At 46.2% G+C, this 25,027-nt stretch overlaps 1 protein-coding gene across 3 annotated transcripts in view; it reads left to right on the top strand.

Moving 5' to 3' along the window:
* Window positions 1-57: 57 nt before the first annotated feature.
* The window catches only part of PPIL6 (peptidylprolyl isomerase like 6), a 36,600-nt gene continuing 11,630 nt past the window's right edge, over window positions 58-25,027 (top strand). For 2 of the 3 annotated variants that reach the window (XM_062187647.1, XM_062187649.1), the window contains exons 1-6: window positions 58-214; window positions 3,383-3,478; window positions 7,153-7,341; window positions 10,574-10,636; window positions 10,743-10,890; window positions 18,296-18,352. In XM_062187647.1, the coding sequence (XP_062043631.1) occupies window positions 80-214; window positions 3,383-3,478; window positions 7,153-7,341; window positions 10,574-10,636; window positions 10,743-10,890; window positions 18,296-18,352 (688 nt within the window). In that variant the 5' untranslated portion in view covers window positions 58-79. The remainder of the gene's footprint in view (window positions 215-3,382; window positions 3,479-7,152; window positions 7,342-10,573; window positions 10,637-10,742; window positions 10,891-18,295; window positions 18,353-25,027) is intronic. The other variant, XM_062187648.1, reaches the window with a different exon arrangement.

The following is a 25,027-nucleotide window of genomic DNA, read 5'->3' as shown; positions in this document are numbered from 1 at the left end:
GGGGCCGCGCGGTTGCCGTAGCGACACGCTGTGTGTGTGTGTGTGTACGCGCGCTGCCGGGCCGTGCCGGAGCGCGGCCATGGCCAGCCTGCAGCCGGGGAATCCTCGGGCTACCGGGTGCGTCTCGAAGTCGCCGCCCGAACTGCCGCTGCAGGTGAAAGTGGTGGGGCTGTTCAAAAGCTCCAGCTTTCAGATTGCGAAAAGCGCTGCTGAGGTAACCGCGAGGAGCCCCGCGTGCGCGCGGCCTCGCCGCTTCCGGGTCTCGGCGGCGCGCGCAGCGCCTGGCGCGGGCAGGGGGCTCAGGGGACCGGGCCGGCCCGGCCGGGGCTGGGGGCGCTGTCCGCGGGAGCCCGAGCAGCGCGTAGGGCGGGAGGCCGAAGGAAGGGCTGAGCGAGGGAAGCATAGAGAATTGCAGGGGAATCCTCTCCTCCATACCCGCACATTGGATTCCCTGTGGTTTTTAATTGAATCGTAGATTTTAAAATCCCCTCAGAATGATGGGGGAGAAGTGGTACCCTATAACCTCCTGGATTTTTTTTTCTTTTTTTTTTTTTTTTTTACAAATTCTCTCCGTGACTGATTTCTGAAAGACAGTTGAGAAAGGTTCTTTCCTCCAAGATTTTTTTTTTAAATACTATTTAAAAATTTTTTAGGGACAGGCATTTTTTTGGCTTGGCAGTTGACACCGCTGTGGACGCCCGCATCCCATATCCCAGCTTTCTGCTAATGGTGTGTTCTGGGAGGCGGCAGGTGCTCAAGAGCGTGGGACCCTGCCTGCCCCGTGGGAGGCTGAGCTCCCAAGTCCTGGCTTCTTGGACGTTTGGATGGTGAACCAGAGGCTGGGAGTGCTTTCTGTTTCTTAGAGTGGAGCGGGACTGGGACCCAGGCACTCTGATAGGGATGTGGGTGTCCAGCTGCTGGTTGGCCAGTCGCTGTTCTGAGATTATTGTGACAGTCACTGGATTCCATTCGAATTAGAGGCTTCACACGTTTCTTTTAATAAATGGTTCACAAGTGTTTTTGAGAGTTCATTGCAAACATGCAGAAAGGAGAACCCCTGGAGAAATCACAAGAATTTGCTCAGGTCTGTCCAACTGCAGCACACCAACCTGAAAACCAGATGTGTCCCATTCAGCCAGTGTCTGGGGTTTGCTCCAGAAAAGTTATCCACACCAAGCTTCTGCCAGAACCTCAGGGACCCCAGAACCATGCCTGATGCGCACGTGCGTCTTCCCTGCTGGATACTGCCCAACAGAATGTTCCCAGATAGAATTTCTCATGAAATCCCTACCACCTTGCCTGTTTAACAGAGTTAAAGAAAAGTGTCTAATTTTATCAAATCAGGAAATAACTAATTTGCAACATAGGTAAAGTTTACATTGAGATGAAGAAAGCAATCCGAAGTCTGTGAACAAAGACACGGATCATCAAAAGAAGTAGACATTATGGACTGTTGGATGGGCACATGGGTTTGACAGTGGTCTGTGGCCAAAGTTGTATTTAATGAGTTTGAGGGATTCTTCGCTCCTTTTCTGAAGGCACATGTTTTCTCTGCCTGCTCCATAATGTAGAGAAAGTATTGGCAAATCCTTTAACTGAGAGCCTTAGTAAATATATTCTGTGTTTTGGGCCATAAAGTCTCAGTCACAACCATTCAGCTTTGTTCCTGTGTTCCAAAAGCAGAAATAGAAGTGTAAATGGCAGAGTGTCAATAAAACTTTATTATAGAGATACTTGGTGTGTAATTTTTACTTAACATGAAATGTGATGCTTCTTTTATCAATTGTTTAAACATTTAAAGATATTTTTCACTTTCAGGTCTTATAAAAATAGGCAGTGGACCAGGCCTAGAGGCCACAGTTCACCATTCCCTGCTGTAGATGACTCTAAATCAAGAAAAAAAAATCTTTATTGTATTGAAAATTCTAATTTCCCCTTTCTTAAGTTTTTGCCTACTGTATCTCTGTTCAGCTATAAAGACATGCTAGTGTATAGTTAGGTATTTTTTAAACAGGATGATTTTTTTTTAAAAAAAAGATTTATTTATTTGAAAGGCAGAGAGTTGCAAAGATGGAGAGAGACATCTTTTATGCTCTGCCTCACTTCCCAAATGGCTGCAATATCCAGGGCTGGGCCAGGCCAAAGCCAGGAGCCCAGGATTCCATCCAGGTCTTCCATGTGTAGCATGGGCCCGAGTACTTGGGCCATCCTCTGATGCTTTCCCAGGTACATTAGCAGGGAGCTGAATCAGAAGTGGAGCAGCGAAGACTTGAACTGGGGCTCTTTTATGAGATATCCATGTCAAAGGCCACGGCTTAACCTGCTGTGCCACAATACTGCCCTCCCGCTCGCTTTACAGAAAAGCAAAATAACTAATAACTAGAACCAGAACTTTTTTTGTCAGGGATTGCTAACCAGTAAGTAATTTCTGATTTGTATGGATAAAAGAATGTATGTTAAATTAAGACATACTCAATATCTAAACCTAAACATTTTTTTAAAGATTTATTTTATTTATTTTAAAGAGTTACAGAGAGAGGTAGAGGCAGAGAGAGGTCTTCCATCCACTAGTTCACTCCCCAGATGGCTGCAATGGCTGGAGCTGCGCTGATCTGAAGCCAGGAGCCAGGAGCTTCTTCCAGGTCTCCCACATGGATGCAGGGGCGCAAGGGCTTGGGCCATCTTCTACTGCTTTCCCAGGCCATAGCAGAGAGCTGGGTTGGAAGAGGAGCAACCGGGACTAGAATCAGCGCCCATATGGGATGCCAGTGCTTCAGGCCAGGGCTTTAACTCACTGTGCCACAGCGCCAGCCCCAACCTAAACATTTTTAGTATTATCTTTTTCCTAAGAGATACAACCACAGCAGTATCTTTTCAGTCATTTGTCATGTGTCAGTGAACTAAAGGAATAAGATTTATTTATTCTAGTTACAATGAAAATATCTGTGGATCCAGTAGGTTAACAATAGCAAGAGTTTAATGTAGGGAAAAACTTGCACTATAAAGACATAGCTGATCCCCAAACTATTGGTATAAACTCATTTATTTGTTCATCCATTTGTTCAGTTGCTATGTATGGAGCATTCACTCTGTGCCAGGTGTGGCAGGTGTGCATATAGGCTGACTAAAACCTAGTCTTTGCTCTGAAGACACTTACTCTCTGGAGGTCAGAAACAAATAAGCCAGAGGCCCCAGTGTGGGCTGGCTAGTGACTTGCAAGTAAGCACAGAGCCCTGGGAACAGGCCAGGAGCATCTCCATCAGACTGTGTGCCCTGGGTGTGTGTTGTATGAAACTTCTGAGAGCCTGTAAAAATTGGAGGAAATGATTGCAACATTACAAGAGAACTCACTCTAAAGTAACTGTTCCATTTTGAAACCTAGAGTCTGAAGAATAATTACCCAGCCAACTTTGAAGATCCTATAATAGTTCCACTTCAAGAATTTGCTTGGAATCAGTATCTACAGGAGAAGAAACGGGTAAAAGATCCTTAGGGTGCGGGGGATACTGACAACTGGCAGCTTTGTCTGAATTTGTCTATGCATTGCTTTAGAAAGACTGCAGGAGGTAACTCTCATGCAACTAGGTTTTTATTTCTCTAAATTATGTACTTTTCCTAAATTATTTCAATCATTTTCCTGGGCTTCTTCTTTTTTTTTTTAAGAGTAAAATGTTTGCAGGATTTTCCTTTGGAAGACACGTGATAAAGGTAACTTTTAATCTCTCAGTGGGGGTTACCCCTCTGCCTGCCTGTCACCCACTCTTTGTGGCACTGGAGCAGTTGGTGGTATACATCACAGCCACAGAAGGGGCTGTTGCCCAGGGGAACTCTGATGACAGGCGCCAAGCTTGTCCTAGTTGACACTTCCTTCTCTAACAGTGAACACTTCCTTCTCTAACAGTGAACTCGGATAGCCAAGCCCTGAGGGCTGGCAGGGCCTGTTCAGGGTGATAGCAAGGTTTCCTCTAGGGTGCAGTTGGCCAGCGCTGCCTGGGGTGTGTGATAAGGAGAATGTGAAGGTGGCCTCTGGCTCCGAGGGTGGAATGGGGTATGCCTCCAGCTTGTCATTCCTGGCCTGGTCTCAGAGAGGGTCCTGGTGCTGGTTTCCCTGCCCCACCCTTCTTCATTCCCCCAGCCAGCCAGGGCAGTTTCCATTGTGAGTGCTTGGTTGCAGAATGGCCTTTGATACGGATAGTGTGGCTTTGTGAGACTGCTTCCCTATCCACTCAGTCACATGAATGGTGCAAGACTGCATCAAGAATACCATTTGTTGAGGCTCCTACTTTCACAGCCATAAAATGTTTTCACACATACAGTGTTTAATATGCTAGACACTTTTAATCATATACATACACACACAGATACACACATACTTCAGAAAGGTGCATCAAAAAGATTGTGGAAAGGGATTAAAAGAAATTGTGAATTTTCCATGAACTTTTTTGAAGGCCCTGTGTGTGTGTGTGTGTGTGTGTTTCATGTCTTCTAATCATATAACAACTAGGGGAACCAGTGGCCTTGGTTTGCCTGGGACTGATGGGTTTGCTGGGATGTGGGCATTTTATTGTTAAATCTAGGGCAATCCTAGGCAAACTGGGACAGTTGGTCACCCTAACATAAAACAGTATTTTTTCCTTTTTTAATCAATCATCAGGCTTATCATACTGCCTAGCAGTATCATGTTCTCCACCTAGAGGAACAACCAGAATCTCACAGTGTGTACCCACTCCTGTGGCTCGTATTCTTAAAGAAGGCTGAGAGTCCATCCCATTTCCCTCCCTTTGCGGCCTGGGTTCCTGTGAGATTTCGAGTTCTTCCCTACTGCCTGTCTCCTGAATCCTGAATGAGGCTGTTTCGTTGTCATTGCATCTTTCCATTATTCCTTGGGCTTCTCTTCCCTGTCCCCTTTCATTGCCCGGATAATTAACACCTCTCAGAGACCGTTTTTTGGTAGTTCTTCAACGTACTCATTGCATCTTGGTTACACGGGGCTTCTCAGCACGTTCGGTCTCTGGGCCTTACTTCGGTAGGCCTGGCTGGCCTCATGCTGCGGCAGAACCTTCGGCCACTCTAAGGGGCCTTGGGGAACACAGCGTCATGCCTCTTGGTGCTGGAGAGCCCAGGAAACCCTGAGGTCCACGCCACAGGTGAGGAGGTGAGGAGGCCTCCTTAAGTACAGCAGAGACAGAGCTAAGGTGTGAGTATCTGCAGCCCTGGGGAAAGTGTACTTTCTGACTGCATGTCTTCATCAGGCTAATGGAAATGCCTACAACCTAAGTTGTTCCGCCATTTTTAAAAAAACTTCGGGGTCCTATAAAATAAAACATGGGTCCGTGTTAAACACCCCAGGGAGTACTGGCACCTGGATTTCCAAGTGGTTTACAGCTCAGCATGAACGCTAGTCTCTGCCAGGAAGCAGAGTTCAGTAAGGGGATGGGAAGCAAGCACCAGGGTATTAAGTCTCCCGAGTAACGAGCAAGTTGGCAGATTGAAAGCTCACCATGCCCCTAACTGATTTTTCTCCAAATGCAGGCTCCAGACCAGCAGCATCCTGGGATGCTGTGAGAAATGCTGATTCCCAGGCCCCAGGCCCAGCAAATCAGGGGGTCTTGGAAGTCTGTGATTTCTTTTTAAATATTTATTTATTTAATGGAGAGAGAGAGAGAGAGAGAGAGAGAGCACGCTTCTATTGCTAGTTCACTCCCAAAATGGCTACACCAGCTGGTGCTAGTCCAGGCTGAAACCAAGGTCTCCCACGTGGGTGCAGGGGCCCAGGTACGAGGGCCATCTTCTGCTGTTTTCCCAAGCACATTAACAGAGAGCTGGATCAGAAGTGGAGCAGCCAGGGCTCAACTCAGCGTCCATACACCATGCTGGCATTGTAGGCAGTGGCTTAACCTGCGCTACAACACCAGCCCTGATTTTTTTTTTTTTTTAAGATTTATTTATCTGAAAGGCAGGCAGAGTGACAGAGTGAGAGAGAGAGGCAGAGAGAGCAAGATCTTCCATCTGCTGGTTCATTCTTCCAGTGTCTGAAATGGTTGGGGTTAGGCCAGGCCAAATCCAGGAGCCACAAACTCTTTCTAGGTCTCCCATATGGGTGGGAGAGGCCCAAGGACTTGGGCCATCTTCTGCTACCCTCCCAGGCAGGTTAGCAGGGAACTGGATTGGAAATAGAGTAGCCAGGACTCAAACCAGTGATTATATGGAATGCCAATCACATGGGAGACCGGCATTGCAGGCAGCAGCTTAATCCACTGTGCCACAATGCCAGACCCCACACAATGAGTTTAATAGCCAGATTGCCATCTAGTAACATTTGGAAATTATTTACTTTACTTCTTTGAAAGGCAGAGAGACAGGGAGAGCTCTTCTGTCTGCTGGTTTACTCCCCCAAAACTCCAAACAACCAGGGCTGGGCAAGGCTGAAACCAGAAGCCAGGAACTCCATCCAGGTCTCTCATGTGGGTGGCAAGTACTTGAGCCATCACCTTCTGCCTGCCAAGCACTTGAACCCAAGCATTGTGATATGGGATATAGGCATCTCAACCAGTATCTTAACCTCTAGGCCAAACACCTACCCACAATTGTAGCATTTTTAAGAGTACTTTTTTAAAAAAAATATTTATTTATTTATAGAAAGGCAGAGGCAGAGAGAGAGAGAAGTCTTCCATCCACTGGTTCACTCCCCAAATGGCCACAGTGACCAGAGTTGGGCTGATCCGAAGCCAGGAGCTTCCTCCAGGTCCTTACACGGGTGCAGGGGCCCAAGGATCCTGGCCATCCTTCATTGCTTTCCCAGGCCATAGCAGAGAGCTGGATCAGAAGTGGAGCAGCCAACACTCAAACTAACGCCCATATGGGATGCCAGCACTGCAGGCAGCAGCCTTATCCGCTATGCCACAGTGCCACCCCAAGAGTATGTTTTAAAAAATTCTGTACTTAAACTGATGGCAGATTCTTAAAAATGTTATTAAATAGTTTTTGAGCAAAATTCTGAAAGATGGCAAAAATACATTTTTTAAAGATTCAGCCCTAGAGTTAAATTTGATTCTCGTATTGATCCTAGGCTCTTGGTTTGTGGATTTAGCAAGTTTTTCGGTTCTTTAACCCTCTCATCATTTTTTCTCTTATTGTCCTTTTCCTTTATAGGAACTCAAGGGTGACACCTGGGAATATTCTGCCTTAGTGATGTGTTTTATTAACGACCAGCTCCTGGGCGGTGCGTGTGATCTGCAGAAATGGGCTCAGAAGATGTGGGACATCGTTGATGTTAAGCCGCCTGCTCTTTACGAAGCACTGACTCTGGATTATTCCACTCAGTTCCTAAGAGACACCAAGGCAAGTTGCATTAATTTTTAAAGATAAATAGTGGCTTTTTTGATCATTTGTATTGATTTAGCATTAATTGTTGATAACCTAACAAAAAAAATTTTAAAGTGTAGGAGACTAGATTTTAAGGCCTCTGACCTTAATATGACCCAGCGTGGTGAGATTTGACTTGGTGGTGTGGATAGCTAGTGTCCCTATCCTAACATTGCTATTCCCCATTAGAGGTTTATTTGCACAAACTCTGCATTTTATTTTTTTAAGATTTATTTATTATTTATTTGAAAGGGAGAGATACAGAGAGATGCAGAGAGAAAGAGAATCTTCACTCCCCAAATGGCCAGAACTGGGCCAGACTGAAGCCAGGAACCAGGGGCTTCTAATGGGTCTCCCATGTGGGTGCAGAGGCCCAAGCACTTGGGCCATCTTCCACTGCTTTCCTTGGTGCATTAGCAGGGAGTTGGATCAGAAGTGGAGCAGCCAGAGGCTTAACTTACACTACAGCACCTGCCCTGAACTCTCCATTTGAAAATAGAAAGACCAGGGCCAGCGCTGTGGCATGGTGGGTTAAAGCATCCCGACGCTGGCTTGAGTCCTGGCTGCTCCACTTCCAATCCAGCTCCCTGATAATGTACCTGGGAAAGCAGCAGAAGATGGCCCAAGTCCTTGGACCCCTGCACCCATGTGGGAGACCTGGAAGAAGCTCCTGGCTCCAGGCTTCGGATTGGCTCAACTCTGACCATTTCAGCCATTTGGAGAGTGAATCAGCAGGTGGAAGACCTCTCTCTACCTCTACCTCTACCTCTACCTCTACCTCTACCTCTACCCCTTTCAAATAAAATAAATCCATCATTTATTCATATGTAGTGTAAAATAAGCAATACCTTGAAATGTTTTAAAGCATGCCACCTCATTGCCAAGAGCAGGCACAGACATACTGTGGCATTTTCCTGTGGCAGTGCATACTAAGCCACAGGAGGTGAGGGACACCAGGGTGGGATGGCAGTTGAAGTAAAAGTACTTGGTAATTTTGCTCACCTGTCTCTTTGCAATAGCTGCCACGTGCTGAGAGTCCTTTTCTGCCCAGGGTGGCCTGTGCCCACAGGACGACTCAGTGCCAGGATCTGAGCTGTGCTAAAGCAAAGTTCTTGCTCTGGTCAGCCCTCATTTAACCCCTGCCCTTGAACAGAAATGAAACAGAAGGTGTTCAGTGACGTCTGGTAGAATAAACAGCGCCCATTGGAAATGCTAGAAACTTGAGGTTGCTGGGAGGAATTTAATATCCATGGGGCAGCTGTCTAGAAGTGCCTGGTGTACTTTTGGAATGGCAGGGGACAGCACGGCGGGTCAGAATGGGTGAGAACTGAATCTGGGAGAATGAGGCTCACTCACAGTTCTTGGTGCCAGGAGAACCAAGCTACTCTGATTACCTCAGAGAGCAAAGAGACGGATTGAAAGGGCGTTGGCTATCTCACAATGGGTAGGAGTGCTGGAGAGCTAGCTTTGGGAAGCAGACAGGAACTAGGGGAGCTTGTACACTGAAAATCATAGTTAACCTAGGAAATGCGAGGCTGAAGGAACTGTTGTTCGTGAGGGCAGAGGTCAGATTCCAGAGAAATCCAGGGCTTCTCTTGCTGAATAAAACCCAAGAACTCATTAACTTCCAATTGAATAATTCCATGCTGGATAAGGACACTGGCATGTTTGTCGCCTTGTGTTTCATTTATTTGATCTCTTTTCATTAGCGTTGGCAGAGGGATCCACTCTTGACAACTCCATAAGGATAATATACTGAGGGGAGTTTAATGACGCTGAATGAACTTACTCATTCCCTAGGTTAACTATGATTTTCAATATACCCACTGTTTCCTCCTAAGCCTATGAAGTTTAATGTTTACAACTTCTATTCTTTAGTTAAAAGAAGCTGACGAGCACAACCAACCTAATTATAATGGATGGAAATGTAATAGTATTTCAGTCTTTTAATTAAAAGAAAGGTAGGCATTACACAAAATAATACTATGCATTTATTTTAGTGTTTATTTATTTATTTGAAAGAGCTTTAGAGAGAAGGAGAGATGGAGATCTTCCATCAGCTGGTTCACTCCCCAAATGGCCACAAGTGCCAGGGCTGGGTCAGGCTGAAGCCAGGAACCTGGAACTCCAACCCTTGTCTCCCACACCGGTGGCAGGAACTTAAGCCATCTTCCACTGCTTTCCCAGGTGCATTAGCAGGAAGTTGGATCTAAAACATAGGAGCTGGGACTCAAACCTGCACTCTGACATGGGATGCTGGCATCGTAAGCTGCAGCTTAACCTGCCATGCCACTCTGCTGACCTTGATTGCTATACGTTGTAAGTGGTTTCACTTATGGTACCCAGGTTCTTACGAAAGTTATGCCCCTTGTTAAATAAGGTGGTATTTTTACATAGGAGAGTAGTTCCCAGGATTTGAAAGGTACTCCATTAGATGGCTCTGGCCCCTAAATAAACACTATTGTGAACAAGATTAGTGTTTCCGTTTTGGAAATGTGTTAATAGGGTGAGAAATGTTTCACAAATGTTCATCTCTGCCAGAGAGGAAATCAAGTGAAAACAAAAGCTAGGGGCCCCTGTGCACACACAGGTGGTAATGAATAGGACTGAAAAAGCACAGCATCTTTCTCTTCCCCACCCATGGTACCACACTTCCTTATGGCTATATAGTGGCCTTATTGTCCCTCCCTCCTGGTTAGCTAACATGTGCTGTCTCCCACTCATTTTCTTTAGCAGTTATACACTGGTGATGGTGTTGAAATGTTATCACTGAAAACATTATGTCTGGAGCCGGCATTGTGGCACAGCAGGTTAAGCCTCCACTTGCAACAATGGCATCCCATTCGGGAGCACAGTTGGAGTTCTGGCTGCTCTGCTTCTGACCCAGCTCCCTACTGGGGCACCTTGGAAGTCAGTGGAAGATGGCCGGAGTGCATAGGCCCCCTGCCACCCATGCAGGAGACCCAGGTGGAGTTCTTGGCTCCTGTCTTCTGCCTGACCCAGCCCTGGCTGTTGCAGGCATTTGGGGGAGTGAACCAGTGGTCAGAAGATCTATTTCTCCCTCTGTCTTCTTGTCTCTTTGTCACTATGCCTTTCAAATAAATGAAACAGATCTTTAAAAAATTATACCTGTTATATTCTTGGTCATTGCTAAAACTTCCATACAAGGCAGTGACCTGTATTATCTTTCTTTCCCTACTTTTAATAGCATGATTTTGTGTTCTTGGACATTGGAATTGATTCAGTTCCAATTGGAAGACTGGTTTTTGAGGTAAGAGATATTATTGTTGTTTTATAAGTTGAGGGTGGTGGGATCAACAGATACTGTTGAAATCTTAAATATTTAATCTTTGAAACCTTCTATCTTTATTTTGTAGCTATACTCTGATGTATGTCCCAAAACATGTGAAAACTTTCAGCTCTTGTGCACAGGAAAAGCAGGGTTTTCTCAAAGAGGTGTAAGGCTACATTACAAAAATTCAATTTTCCATCAAATAGTACCAAATGGTTGGATACAAGGAGGAGGTGAGTTCAAAATCTTAAATACAACTTAATTACAGCATCAGATCAGAATGTCTGAAATTTTACCAGTGTATCTTTATAAAATGTATATAGAATTAGAAACACTTAATACTAAATACACATATTTAAATGATGTTTTATATGGCCAAGTGATGAATTCAAATTTCATTTTTGTATTATTTTAAATCCCTAATAAAATAAGCAAATCTAAATTATGTTACCTGGAACATTCTAAATTAAGAAGTTGTACAGGTAGAGCCAGAAATTGTGGTATAGCCAGTAAAGTCACAGCCAGCAACACCTTCATTCATGTAGGTACCAGTTCATAACCCGGCTGCTCCACTTCCAATCCAGCCTGAGAAAGCAGTGGAGGATGGTCCAAGCACTTGGGCTCCTGCACCTATGTGGGAGACCCAGAAGAAGCTCCAGGTTCCTGGCTTCAGCCTGGTCCAGCCCTTGCTGTTGTGGCCATTTGGGAGTGAACCAGTAGATGGAAGATCTCTCTACTCTCTGACTCTCCAACTCTGCCTTTCAAGTAAATAAAATAAATCTTTAAAAAAATCATATAGGAACGCACAGTAGCATTTTTTTTAAAGATTTATTTATTTACTTGAAGGTCAGAGTTACACAGAGAGAGGAGAGGCAGAGAGAGAGAGAGACTTCCATCCGATGGTTCACTCCCCAGTTGGCCGCAACAGCCAGAGCTGAGCTGATCCAAAGGCAGGAGCCAGGAGCTTCTTCTGGGTCTCCTATGTGGGTGCAGGGACCCAAGGAGTTGGGCCGTCTTCTACTACTGCTTTCCCAGGCCATAGCAGAGAGCTAGATCAGAAGTGGAGCAGCCAGGACTCAAACCGACACCCATAGGGGATGCCAGCACTGCAGGCAGCGGCTTTACCCACTACGCCACAGCACTAGCCCCCAATACTTACCTAAGTAAATAAAAGAAACTAGAAATACAGGACTTTTAAGAAACCTAGTAAGGGGGCCAGGTGCTGTGGCATAGCAGGTAAAGCTGCTGCCTGCATCCCACATGGGCACCAGTTTGAGTCTCAGCTGCTCCACTTCCGATCCAGCTCTCTACTATGGCCTGGGAAAGCAGTAGAGAATAACCCAAGTCCTTGGGTCCCTGCACCTGTGTGGGAGACCCAGAAGAAGTTCCTAGCTCCTGGCTTTGGATTGGCTCAGTGCCAGCCATTGTAGTCATTTAGGGAGTGAACCAGCAGATGGAAGACCTCTCTCTCTCTCTGTCTCTACCTCTCTGTTAACTCTGCCTTTCAAATAAATAAATCTTTTTTAAAAAAAGAAAAATAGTGTCTGGAGGATTTGGTATCCATTTTTTCTTTCTTTCCCCTCAGTCCTTTGGCTTTACACAGACAACATGGTTGGTTGACAGCACAAAATTAATTATTTTTTTTTGACAGGCAGAGTGGACAGTAGAGGGAGACAGAGAGAAAGGTCTTCCTTTTTGCCGTTGGTTCACCCTCCAATGGCCGCCGTGGTAGGCGCACTGCGGCCGGCGCACCGCGCTGATCCGATGGCAGGAGCCAGGTGCTTCTCCTGGTCTCCCATGGGGTGCAGGGCCCAAGGACTTGGGCCATCCTCCTCTGCACTCCCGGGCCACAGCAGAGAGCTGGCCTGGAAGAGGGGCAACCGGGACAGGATCGGTGCCCCGACCGGGACTAGAACCCGTATGCCGGCGCTGCAAGGTGGAGGATTAGCCTGTTAAGCCACGGCGCTGGCCCCAAATTAATTTTTTTAAAGATTTATTTAAAAATCTTATCTTTCATCCATTAGTTTACTCCCCAAATGGCTGCAAGGCCAGGGCTGAGCTAGACTAAAGCCAGGAGCCAGGAGCTTCTTTCCAGTCTCCCACGTAGGTGCAGAGGCCCAAGCACTGGGGCCATCTTCCACTGCTTTCCCCAGGCTTATTATCAGGGAGCTGGATCAGAAGTGGAACAGCCAGGACTCGAACCGGTGTCCATATAGGATGCAACTTTACCCACGATGCCACAACTCCGGCACAACAAATTTACATTTTAGAGCCCTTTGGGAGGTTCTCCATAGGGAGCAATAAGGCAGCAATTTAAAATAACTGGCTTAATGTGGAAGGAGATTTGCTTGAACTTGACATATACAGAAACTTCTTTTGATATTTAATTTTATTTTTTGTCATTTGGAACATTCTTAGGGCAATGAGGGGGAAAAAACAGACTTCCAAGCAGCAATTTTTCCCTCCATTTCTCCGAAGTGAGATCTTTTCACAAGTACTGTTACCTCACCTCCTGTTTTTCCACTTAAAATGTGGTATTTATCTTTTCATGTCAATAAACACAAACAAAATCTTTGTCTTCCTAGTTTTTTGTAGTATTGCTATGCCAATTTTGTTAATTCCCCATTGGTGAGCCTTTAGATTGTTTTAGATGTTTTGCTAATTTAAAGCAATCATTGAGGGGGCCAATATTAGGGTCTCCTGATACTCAGTTCATTGCTGAGTCATGTGCTGGGCTGTGTTGTGTCCTGGTTTTTGGTTAATCCTTGTCTCACTCTACCCCCTGAGCAAGATTTGGAGAAAGTAGGTCACATTATTGTGTGTGTGTGAGTGTGTGTATGTGTATATGTGTATATATGTGGGTGTATGTGTGTGTGTGTGTTTATTTGAGGTAAACCTTCCCAACAGTAAAGTGCACAGATGAGACAGTAAGGCATTGGTAAAATAAATTTTTTTAAAAAATTTTTTTGACAGGCAGAGTGGACAGTGAGAGAAAGACAGAGAGAAAGGTCTTCCTTTGCCGTTGGTTCACCCTCCAATGGCCACCGCGACTGGTGCATCTCGCTGATCCGAAGCCAGGAGCCAGGTGCTTCTCCTGGTCTCCCATGGGGTGCAGGGCCCAAGCACTTGGGCCATCCTCCACTGCACTCCCTGGCCACAGCAGAGAGCTGGCCTGGAAGAGGGGCAACCGGGACAGAATCCGGCGCCCCAACCGGGACTAGAACCCGGTGTGCTGGCGCCGCAAGGCAGAGGATTAGCCTAGTGAGCCGCGGTGCCGGCCGGTAAAATAAATTTTTTTAAAGACTTATTTATTTAAGAGGTAGAGTTACAGACAGAGAGAGGGAGAGACAGAGAGGTCTTAGATCCGCTGATTCACTCCCCAGATGCCTTCAATTGCTGGAGCTGGGCTGATCCAAAACCAGGAGCCAGGAACTTCTTCTGGTCTCCCACACGGGTGCAGGGGCCCAAGGTCTTGGGCCATCTTCTACTGCTTTCCTAGGCCATAGCAGAGAGCTGGATCAGAAATGGAGCAGCCGGGACCCGAACTGACACCCATATGGGATGCTGGCGCTGCAGGCAGAGACTTAACCTACTATGCCACAGCACTGGCCCCAGTAAAATCAATTTGGTAGAAAAATCAGATTGTGAGGGTCAAGCATTTGCTGGAGTGTTTAAGATGCTGCTTGAGATGCCTACCTCCCATATCAGAGTGCTTAGTTCGAATCCCAGCTCTGCTCCTCTCTAGCTTCTTGCTGATGCATTCTCTTAAGAGGCAACAGATGAGGGCTCAAGTAGTTGGGTCCCTGCCACCTGCTATGCCAGCATCCCCTATGGGCAACAGTTCAAGTCCCTACTGCTCCACTTCTGATACAGCTCCCTGCTAATGTGCCTAGGAAGGCAGTGGCCTATGTACTTGGGCTCTCTGGATGAAGCTCCTGACTCCTGACTTCAGCCCAGCCCAGCCCTGGCCATTGCAGCCATTTGGAGAGTGAACCAGCAGATGGAAGACCTTTCTCTCACTCTCTCTCTCTTTCTCTTTCTCTCTCTCTCTCTCAAATCTACCTTTCAAGTAAATAAGTTTTTTTATGGGGATAATTAGAATATCATCACAGTATCACAGGATGTGGTGAGAATTCAACATCGTGGTGTATTGAAAGTACCAAGTTCTAGAAGCAGTCCTCTTTCTTCAGATGTCAAATTCCCATAGGCACGTGTAGCATTTTGGGTACAGGAGCTAAACGTGGTTTCAAGCTATACCTTAGGATGTGGCTGTGTGCTCCTTGTGGCCTTTGGAACCAGCAGGCTCTACACCATCTGCTCAGCACGCCCTCTACTACTTCTCATCTCCTGCTATCTCCCTCTGCCCGCTCTGCCCCATACTGGCCTCCTTGCTGTTCCTTAGGCACGTCAGGCATGGGCCATCCTTTTTTTTTGAGGAATTTTTGTTTGTTTCGCCTTGGATACACTCCTCCCAGATATCCCCACAAATATTTGTTTGCTTCATCCCTGTATCTGTTTCTGATCTTTGCCCAGAGTTCATTTCAGCAAGGATCTTCCTGACCATGCTGGCTAAATCTGCCGCTGTGCCCTCTTAGCGTAACTCTTCTCACCCCTCCCCTGGTATTCTCCGATCACCTTACCTTGTTGTATTAGTCTTCATAATAGTTTCTTAAAAAGATTTTTTTTTTCAAAAGGCACAATTACAGAGAAAAGGAAAGAAACACACACACATACACACATTGTAAGAGAGAGACAGACATCTTCCATCTACTGGTTTACTCCCCAAATGGTCACAACAGCGAGGGCTGGACCAAGCTGAATCGAGGAACCTGGAACTTTATCTGGATCTCCCACATGGGTGCTGGGGCCCAGGCACTTGGGCCATCTTCCTCTGCTTTCCCAGGCCATTAGCAGGAAGCTGGATTGGAAGTAGAGCAGCCAGCTCTCACACGATTGCATTAGGAGATGCTGGTCAGTGTCACAGGTAATGGCAAAACCTGCTGCACCATAGTGCCTATCCCTAATAGCAGTTTTCTCCTTTGGGCATACTCTTACATACTTTTTATTGTGTTTATTTATTGTGTATTTCTCTTCATTAGAGGATAGATTCCAGGAGGGAAGAAATTTTTATCTATTTTGTTCACTGTTGCATCCCACCTTCTAGAATAGTGCCTGGCAAATAGTAAGGTGCTCAGTATTTGTTGAATGAATGAATGAATGAAATGTTGAACAGGAAACGTACATTCTCTTTATTTAAAAACTACAAAGTTAAAGAAGGTATTATAGCACTTTGGTTGGGTTCCCTCTCTGTACTACCCATAGGCCTTCTACATTCAGAAGTATCTCAGTCTCTCAGGATATAATTTACTATTTATTTTTAAAAGATTTATTTGTATTTATTTGAAAGGCACAGTTACAGGGAAAGAGAGCAAGAGACAGAGCTCTTCCACCCACTGGTACACTTCCCAAATGGCTGTAATGGCCAGGGCCCGGCCAGACCAAAGCCAGGAGTCAGGAGCTTCTTCTGGGGCTCCCACATGGGTTCAGGGACCCAGGCACTTGGGTCATCCTCCCCTGCTTTCCCAGGCACATTAGCAGGAAGGTGGATTGGAAGAGGAGCAGCCAGGACTTGATTCAGCGCCCATATAGGATGCCAGCGTTGCAGGCAGCGGCTTTACCTGCTACACCACAGCTCTGGCCCCTCAAGATATAATTTAATACCTTTTATTATGTCATCCTCACACTGAGCGTGATGATGGTGACAGTGATGACAATGAGAGGATGTGTTCCACAAGCACTGTGCACAGTGAGAGACAGCAGCCCTTGGAATAGTGAACATGCTAGGTAAGGCCGGCCTGGCAGCACAGTGGGTTGGACCACTGCCTGCAAAGACAGCATCCCATAATTGCCCTGGTTCAAGTCCTGGTTGCTAATGTGCCTGGGAGGGCAGCACAAGACGGTGCAGGTCCTTGGACCCCTGCACCCACGTAGGAGACCCAGATGGAATTCTGGCTGGCCCAACCTCAGCCATTGCATTCATCTGGGGAGTGAACCAGCAGATTGAAATTAGATCTCTCTGTCTCAGTCTCCTCCTATCTCTGTGTAATTCTGCCTTTCAAATAAATTTTTTTTTAATGAATTGCTTGTACTGAGTGAAAATAAGAGTCTTTCCGCAGATATTCTGGAACACTGTGTTGCAGATCGGGGTGGGTCGGGGAGCCAGAGAAGTCAAGGAGACCTATGGGGAGGCTGTGCACAGCAGGAGGACCTGAGACTGCCGCTGCCACGGCAGGCGTTGCCTCCCTTCTGCCTGTAGATGGGTTTAGCAATGACTTGTGCATGGAGTCTTTTACTGCGCAGGGAGCATGATCCAAGCCAAAATATGCATGTTGTATAATCACCTAAAAAACGTACCTCATTCCATTATAAGTTGTTTCATTTCAGAAATACTGGGTAAATAAATATTATCAGGGCTAGCACTGTGGTGTAGTGGGCTAAGCATCCACCTGCAGTGCCAGAATCCCACACGGGCACCAGTTCTAGTCCCAGCTACTCTACTTCCAATGCAGCTGTGGCCTGGAAAAGCAGTAGAAGATGGGCCAAATGCTTGGGCTCCTGCACCTGCATGGGAGACTTGGAAGAAGCTCCTAGCTCCTGACTTCAGATCGGCTCAGCTCAGGCTGTTGAGGCCATATGGGGAGTGAACCAGTGAATGGAAAATTTTTCTCTCTCTCTGCCTCTCTCTCTGTAACTGTAGCTCTCAAATAAATAAATCAAATATTTAAAAATAAATAAATATTATCATTTATGGGGCAAATATGTCATAGGGTAGCTATGGGAATGAAAATTGAAACAGGAAATTGTTTTAGATCACCTGTTTTTCTTCATGTTCTAAACCAAGCTTAACTCTTCCAGTTTAATCTTTCCATTTTTCTGAAAAGCAAGGTGGACTGTGGGATAATTTGTATAGTAAATAGAATTTACATGAACAAGCTTCCCTAAAATCATGTGTATAATCATAATTTAATACATCATCATTTTAAAGGTTTTGCCTTTTCATTAGACATGACTCAGTTATTCTGAGGGGGGCAAAATAGGATCATGAAAGGAAAAGGGCCTAGAAAACACGAGGGAAATCCTTATAGAAATATTCCATGGCTTAGCTATCGAACAGATAGATAACTTACTCTGGCATATGGAGAATCATAATTGAAAGTATCATCTTTTTTTTTTTTTTTTTTTGACAGGCAGAGTTAGACAGTGAGAGAGAGAGAGACAGAAAGGTCTTCCTTCCGTTGGTTTGCCCCCCAAATGGCCGCCATGGCCGGTGCGCTGCGCTGATCTGAAGCCAGGAGCCAGGTGCTTCTTCCTGGTCTCCCATGGGGTGCAGGGCCCAAGCACTTGGGCCATCCTCCACTGCCTTCCCGGTCCACAGCAGAGAGCTGGACTGGAAGAGGGGCAACCGGGACAGAATCCGGTGCCCCAACCGAGATTAGAACCCCGGGGTGCCAGCGCCACAGGCGGAGGATTAGCCTAGTGAGCCGTTGCGCCGGCCAAAACTATCATCTTTCCCCTCGCATTACTCTACTCTGTTTTTCAGTCTCAGAATTCTAACGGGTCTTTCTTGCTGTTTCTCAGATATAGTCGCGGGAAGAGGAAACGACGGAGAGTCGATTTACGGACCCGTGTTTGAAGGTAATCCTGAACTGTGCCAGCTGAGTACTCAGGGGGCCTGCCTAGTTTCACAGCTCCAGAGAAGGGAGTGTTGGGGCAATGGGAGTGCAGACTAGGGAAGGGAAGGCACTCCAGGAGAGAATGATTTTGTACACACATTTTTTTTTTCCTATTTGCTAAAGCATAGTATTTCTTTCTTTTTTTTTTTTTTTTTGTTATTGTTGACAGGCAGAGTGGACAGTGAGAGAGAGACAGAGAGAAAGGTCTTCCTTTGCCGTTGGTTCACCCTCCAATGGCCGCCGCGGTAGGCGCGCTGCGGCCGGCGCACCACGCTGATCCGATGGCAGGAGCCAGGTGCTTCTCCTGGTCTCCCATGGGGTGCAGGGCCCAAGCACTTGGGCCATCCTCCACTGCCTTCCCGGGCCACAGCAGAGAGCTGGCCTGGAAGAGGGGCAACCGGGACAGGATCGGTGCCCCGACCGGGACTAGAACCTGGTGTGCCGGCGCCGCAAGGCGGAGGATTAGCCTAGTGAGCCGCAGCGCCGGCCTAAAGCATAGTATTTCTTTAGGATAAATCATTGAATGAGGATTGTAGTGTCAGTGGAATTTTTATATATTCACGTATTTGAGGGGGAAGGAGAGACAGAGATCTTCCATCTGCTGGTTTACTCCCCAAATGCCCACTATGGCTTGGGCTGGGCCAGGCCAAAGCCAGAAGCCAGGAGTTTCTTCTGGATTGCCCACATTGATGACAGGGGCCCGAGTACTTGGGTCATCTTATGCTGCTTTTCCCAGACCATTAGCAAGGAGCTGGACTGGAAATAGAGCAGCCAGGACTCCAACTGGCACCCATATGAGATGTTGATGCCCCAGGCAGGAGCTTTATCTGCTGTGCCACAGCACTGGTCCTGGGGAATTTGTATTTTAAGGCTTGTAACTTGCCCTACTATTATTTGGAATTGGCACCTTATCATCATTCTATTAATATTGCTCTTGGGAGGATTTTGAGACAATGGTAGTATTAGCGTCATAGCTTTTAACTTTTCCCAAAGCTCAACATAAAAACAGATAAAATAATAGAAAAACTGAAAACCCTGGATAACATTCACAACAAAATAGATGACGGTGTGGCTACATGAATTCCAAAATCCCAGTGGGTGAGGACAAGCAGGCAGTAGCCATGGATCCATCTGGAAGCAGCATCTGTGTGAGGGAAAGCAGGGCATGTGGTGGGCCCACAAATAAGAGAATAGCCATTTACTGGGGAAGTGCAAGGGGACCTTGGTGAGGTTTAACAGGAGCAGAGCAATCTAACCCTTGTGAGCTCTCAAAGAGGATCTGACCACCTCTCTCCCAGGGCAGGCTCAACTGTGGGAGAACTGCCAGGAATGGAATCAGAAGTGTAAAAAGATAAAGGGACAATAGATGAAAAAAGGGTGGGAACAGAGCCAGGAAATCTCAGAAAGCAAGCCAGCACCACAGGAAAACAGCACAAAAGGGAGCTCTGTGAAATTAGAAAATCTACCCTCCTTCTAAAGCCACACCTCCTTCTAAACACTTAGGAAAATGAGCTTTACTTAAAAATGAACAATGAAAATTTCAAGGTTATAAAAAGTATTAAAAAGCAGAGTGACATCACCACAGATAACAAATCCACGCTAGAGGGACATGCCTACAGATCAGAGCTGTCACAGGCTGTCTCGAAACAGGCAAAACGATATGAAAATGATACAGGACGTGAAAGAACTCAGTCACAATTAGAAAAACTCCCATTAGGTGACAGACTGAGGAATGAATTAGCAATGGAAGAAAAGTAATTTTGGAAATGAAGAAACTAGAAATAACAAGAGCAAAAACCACAACAGATAGAGAGAGAGAGACAGAGAGAGATCTTCCATCTGCTGGTTCATTCCTCAAATGTCTGCAACAGACGGGGCTGGGCCAGACCAAAGCGAGGTGTCTGGAACTCCATCTGGGTCTCCCAGGTGGGTGCAGGGACCCGAGGACGCGGGCCACCTGCGGCTGCTTTCCCACATGCGTTAGCAGGGAGCTGGATCAGAAGTGGAGTGGGGAGAACTTGAACCAGTGCCTGTGTGGGGTGCTGGTGGCAGCCTGACCCGCTGCAGCACAGCACTGGCCACAGCAAGGGGGGCTTTATAAAACAAACAGAAATGAGGAAAGATGAAGAGAATTTACAAGAAAGTGATAAATATTGAAGGTGGAAAGCAACATCCAGCATATGGAAGACAACAAGTATCCCTGAGGAACTAAATTAGTGCAAAGGATCAGAATGAAGGCTAAGAGCAGTAATGAAAGAAAACACCCCTGAGATATGTAAAATAGTTTAATATTCTATATACTATTTTAAGTGTTGGTTACACAATATCATACTGAAATACCTGAAATTATATTTATTAAATTATGTATCTTAGGTGTTTGATTCATCTTGACTACTGTGTATACCTCACGTATATGTTTATGCCTTGAGTGAAAATATTTATATGTCTCAAGTAAAAATGTTCATACCTCAAATAAAAATCCTCACATATGTATAAAAGATTGAAAGAGAGCACACCATGTTCCCAGTAATATTGAAGTAGACCAACCAACACTGAAACCTATTTTAGTAACGTTAAGAGGCATTGAGCAAAAGGAAAAATTATTTGTACCCTTAGAAAAAAAAAGAGTAACTAATAAGGGAAAGAAAATTAGATGATTACCACATTCTCTGATAGCAACATGCCAGAAGAAAAAGAGTAATTTATTTATGATGCTTACATCATGAATGTGAAATGAGGATTTTCTGTCCAGCCAAAGTGACCTTGAATTACAGAGGGCACGCAGAGCTACAGGCATGCAAAACTTCAGGGAAGAGTGTTATCTAATCCCTTCCTGAGCACTTTCATTCTTTTTCTTAATTTAATTTAATTTGAGAGGCAGAGAGATAGAGAGAGATCTTCCATCCACTGGTTCACTCCCCAGATGGCCACAATGCCCAGAGCTGCGCCGATCCAAAGCCAGGAGCCAGGAGCTTCTTCTGGGTCTCCCATGTGGGTGCAGGGGCCCAAGGACTTGGGCCATCTTCTACTGCTATTTCAGGCCACAGCAGAGAGCTGGATTGGAAGAGGAGCAGCCGGAATCGAACCAGTACCCATATGTGATGCCAGTGCTGCAGGCAGAGGCTTAGCCCAGTACACCACAACACCAACCCCTTTCTTGAGGACTTTCACACAACAGATTATAAGAGACCTTGACATAGGACTGGTGGTGAGCATTAATCCCATAATCACTTGGAGAACTAAAATTCAATGACGAGGCAAAGGGTAAGAGCATAAAATGCAATTACTGTCTGCTTGAGCAGTGGAGATAGTCTTTTTTAAATGGAAGAAAATGAAGAATACATGCAAAAATATTAGGAAACTCTTCTCAATAATTGTACTGATGATGGCATTATTGGGATTGTTATTCTGAGATTGTTGTAGACATAATGTAAGGTCAGTGAGTAATTCTCTGATATTCTGATTCCATCATCTTCTGTGTCCTTTACCATCAGGACTTTTTTTTTTTTTTTTTTAATTTTTTTTTTTTTTGACAGGCAAAGTTAGACAGTGAGAAAGAGACAGAGAGAAAGGTCTTCCTTTATCCATTGGTTCACCCCCCCAAGTGGCCACTATAGCCGATGCGTTGTGGCCGGCACGCTGGGCTGATCTGAAGCCAGGAGCCAGGTGCTTCCTCCCTGTCTCCCATGCGGATGCAGGGCCCAAGCATTTGGGCTATCCTCCTCTGCACTCCTGGGCCACAGCAGAGAGCTGGACTGGAAGAGGAGCAACTGGGACAGAATCCGGCACCCCAACCGGGACTAGAACCTGGGGTGCTGGCACCGCAGGTGGAGGATTAGTGTAGTGAGCTGTGGTACTGGCCCAATCAGGACTTTCAATGTGAAAGAAAGAAGAGACTGATGAAATATAATTGAGGCTGATAATTCCCTAATGGGAATTAAAAATATCACCTTAAATCCAACAAGTGTCCTCTCTATACATATAGCTTTGTCCACTGAGGAGGCCCACAAACAGAACTGACCAATAGCCATGAGCACCCCCAGCATTTCAACTGTATTTTTGAAATAATCACTTCTCACTCAAAGAAACCAGGGCTTCTGGGAGAAATGACCGCCTCCAGATCTCAGGCAAGAAATGTACAAGAGGAGTCCGGAACCCTGTGTTCCATCAGCAAGAGTGCTCTTAGAGATTGCTAGGGTCATATCAGAAGGCCTCAGGAGCCAACTGGAAGAGGCACTTACTGTACAAAGATGGAGTAATTTGAGCTTCACAAGGAATAGTAATTGCATTGATCGAAACTGAACAAGTACTTTAAATCCTTGAGTTCATAATGATGTTATGAAATAAAGCCTTGTTTACCTCCTAGGCATAACCAGAAAAAAAAATGTTATCCTGAAAATTGACAAACACAAAGAATCAAGCATTTATCCTGCCTTTCCTTTATGAACTGTACCAAGTTGTAAATAAGAGGAAACATCTCTTTATACAAGAATTATAGGGGCCGGTGCTGTGGCGTAGCAGGTAAGGCTGCTGCCTGCAGTGCTAGCATCCCATATGGGCACTGGTTTGGGCACCGGTTTGAGCCCCGGCTGCCCCACTTCTGATCCAGCTCTCTGCTATGGCCTAGGAAATCAGTAGAAGATGGCCCAGATCCTTGGGCCCCTGCACCCACGTGGGAGACCCAGAAGAAGCTCCTGGCTCCTGCCTTCAGATCTGCTCAGCTCTGGCCATTAGGGCCAACTGGGGAGTGAACCATCGGATGGAAGTCCTCTCTCTCTTTGCCTCTGCCTCTGCCTCTCTGTAACTCTGCCTTTCAAATAAATAAATATTAAAAAAAAGAATTATAGGGGCTGGCATTGTGGAGTAGTGGATAAAGCTGCCACCTGCAATGCTGGCATCCCACATAGGCACTGGTTTGTATCCCAGCTACTCCACTTTCAATTCAGCTCCCTGCTAATGGCCTGGGAAAAGCAGGGGAAGATGGCCCAAGTGCTTGGGTCCCTGCTACCCACATGGGAGACCTGGGTTAAGCTTCTGGCTCCTAGCTTTGGCCTGGCCCAGCCCTGGCCTGGCCATTGTGGCCATCTGGGGAGTGAACTAGTGGATGGAAGATCTCTCTCCTCCTCTCTCTAAAACTCTTTTAAATAAATAAATAAAAATCTTAAAAAAGAATTTTAATTAATAAATGAGAAGGAAGTAACAGAATTAGAACAGCACCATAGGCCGGTGCCGTGGCTCAATAGGCTAATCCTCTGCCTGCGGCGCTGGCACACTGGGTTCTAGCCCCAGTCGGGGCGCCGGATTCTGTCCCGGTTGCCCCTCTTCCAGGCCAGCTCTCTGCTGTGGCCAGGGAGTGCAGTGGAGGATGGCCCAAGTGCTTGGGCCCTGCACCCGCATGGGAGGCCAGAAGAAGCACCTGGCTCCTGGCTTCGGATCAGCGAGATGCGCCGACCACAGCGGCCATTGGAGGGTGAACCAATGGCAAAGGAAGACCTTTCTCTCTGTCTCTCTCTCTCTCACTGTCCACTCTGCCTGTCAAAAAAAAAAAAAAAAAAGAACAGCACCATTTTGCTGCCTCCAGTGTTATAGTGGATCTAGGCATTTGCTGCATCAGTGTCTGTCAGTGTGACAGAAATGGAGACCACCAGGGATTTTGAGCATTTTGCTGAAAGACCACAGCACCCAGGGGATGGGACGAAAATGAGTCTGGGGAAGCTTCTGGGCCCGGCTGCCCTTTGCAAGAAATAGAGTCAGTTCTCTTATAGCATGACATGTGTTCCTAAAAACCTCTGCATGGTGCAGCATTAATGGCTGGGGGCAGGCTTCTAGTGCAACAGTTAAGTAGCCATTTGTGACGCCTGCGACCCATATCAGAGTGGTTGTAGTCCCAGCTACTCTACTTCCGATGCAGCTTCCTGCTCATGTGCTTCCTGGGAGGCAGCAGATGATGGCTCAGCCACTTGGTTCCTGCCACCCACATGGGAGACCTGGATTGAGTTCCTGGCTCCTGGCTTCTGCCTGGCCCACCTCTGGCTATTGCAGGCATTTGGAGTGAAACAGCAGATGGAATCAATCAATCAATCTCTCTCTCTCTCTCTGCTTTTGAATAAAAATGAAAAATTGTCAATCAAATATCTCTAAAAAGAATCAAAACCAAAAAATCCTTAGGGTTTATGGCAAAAATGAGGTGAAAATCCCAAGTGACACATCAGAAAACAAGATAGTAACCTAAAACATCAATAGCATAATTTTACGTATGTCAAGTGGCGAAGAAACATATAAATCCCGTAATAAGTATGGAACTTGACCTTGAAAAGACTTGAAGTTCGGGGAGGTATGTGTGGGAAGAAGGACAGCTTCCCAGTGGCTTTGTAGTGGTGTCAGGGGTAGGAGGAAGTCAGGGACGGGGTGGGGGTGGCCCCCCATACCACAGGAGGCAGCTGGTACTGTGCTCTTGGGGCTCTCTGCAGCTGGGTACCGTTTCATTCACCTAGAGCTCCCCACTACAGGAATGTACATGCAGGGGTAAATTTCATAATGCTCAGTGTTCACTAATGTATCACTCAGATGGAAACAAACTTGCATTGCAAAACAATATTCTAGCAGAACTGAAAGGACAGAGGACAGACAAGTGGCC

This window comes from Lepus europaeus, chromosome 3, assembly GCF_033115175.1.
Source record: "Lepus europaeus isolate LE1 chromosome 3, mLepTim1.pri, whole genome shotgun sequence".
In the NCBI taxonomy this organism is placed as follows: Eukaryota; Metazoa; Chordata; class Mammalia; order Lagomorpha; family Leporidae; genus Lepus; species Lepus europaeus.
The sequence above is the reverse complement of the archived record's forward strand: the minus strand, read 5'-3'. Positions and strand labels throughout refer to the sequence as shown.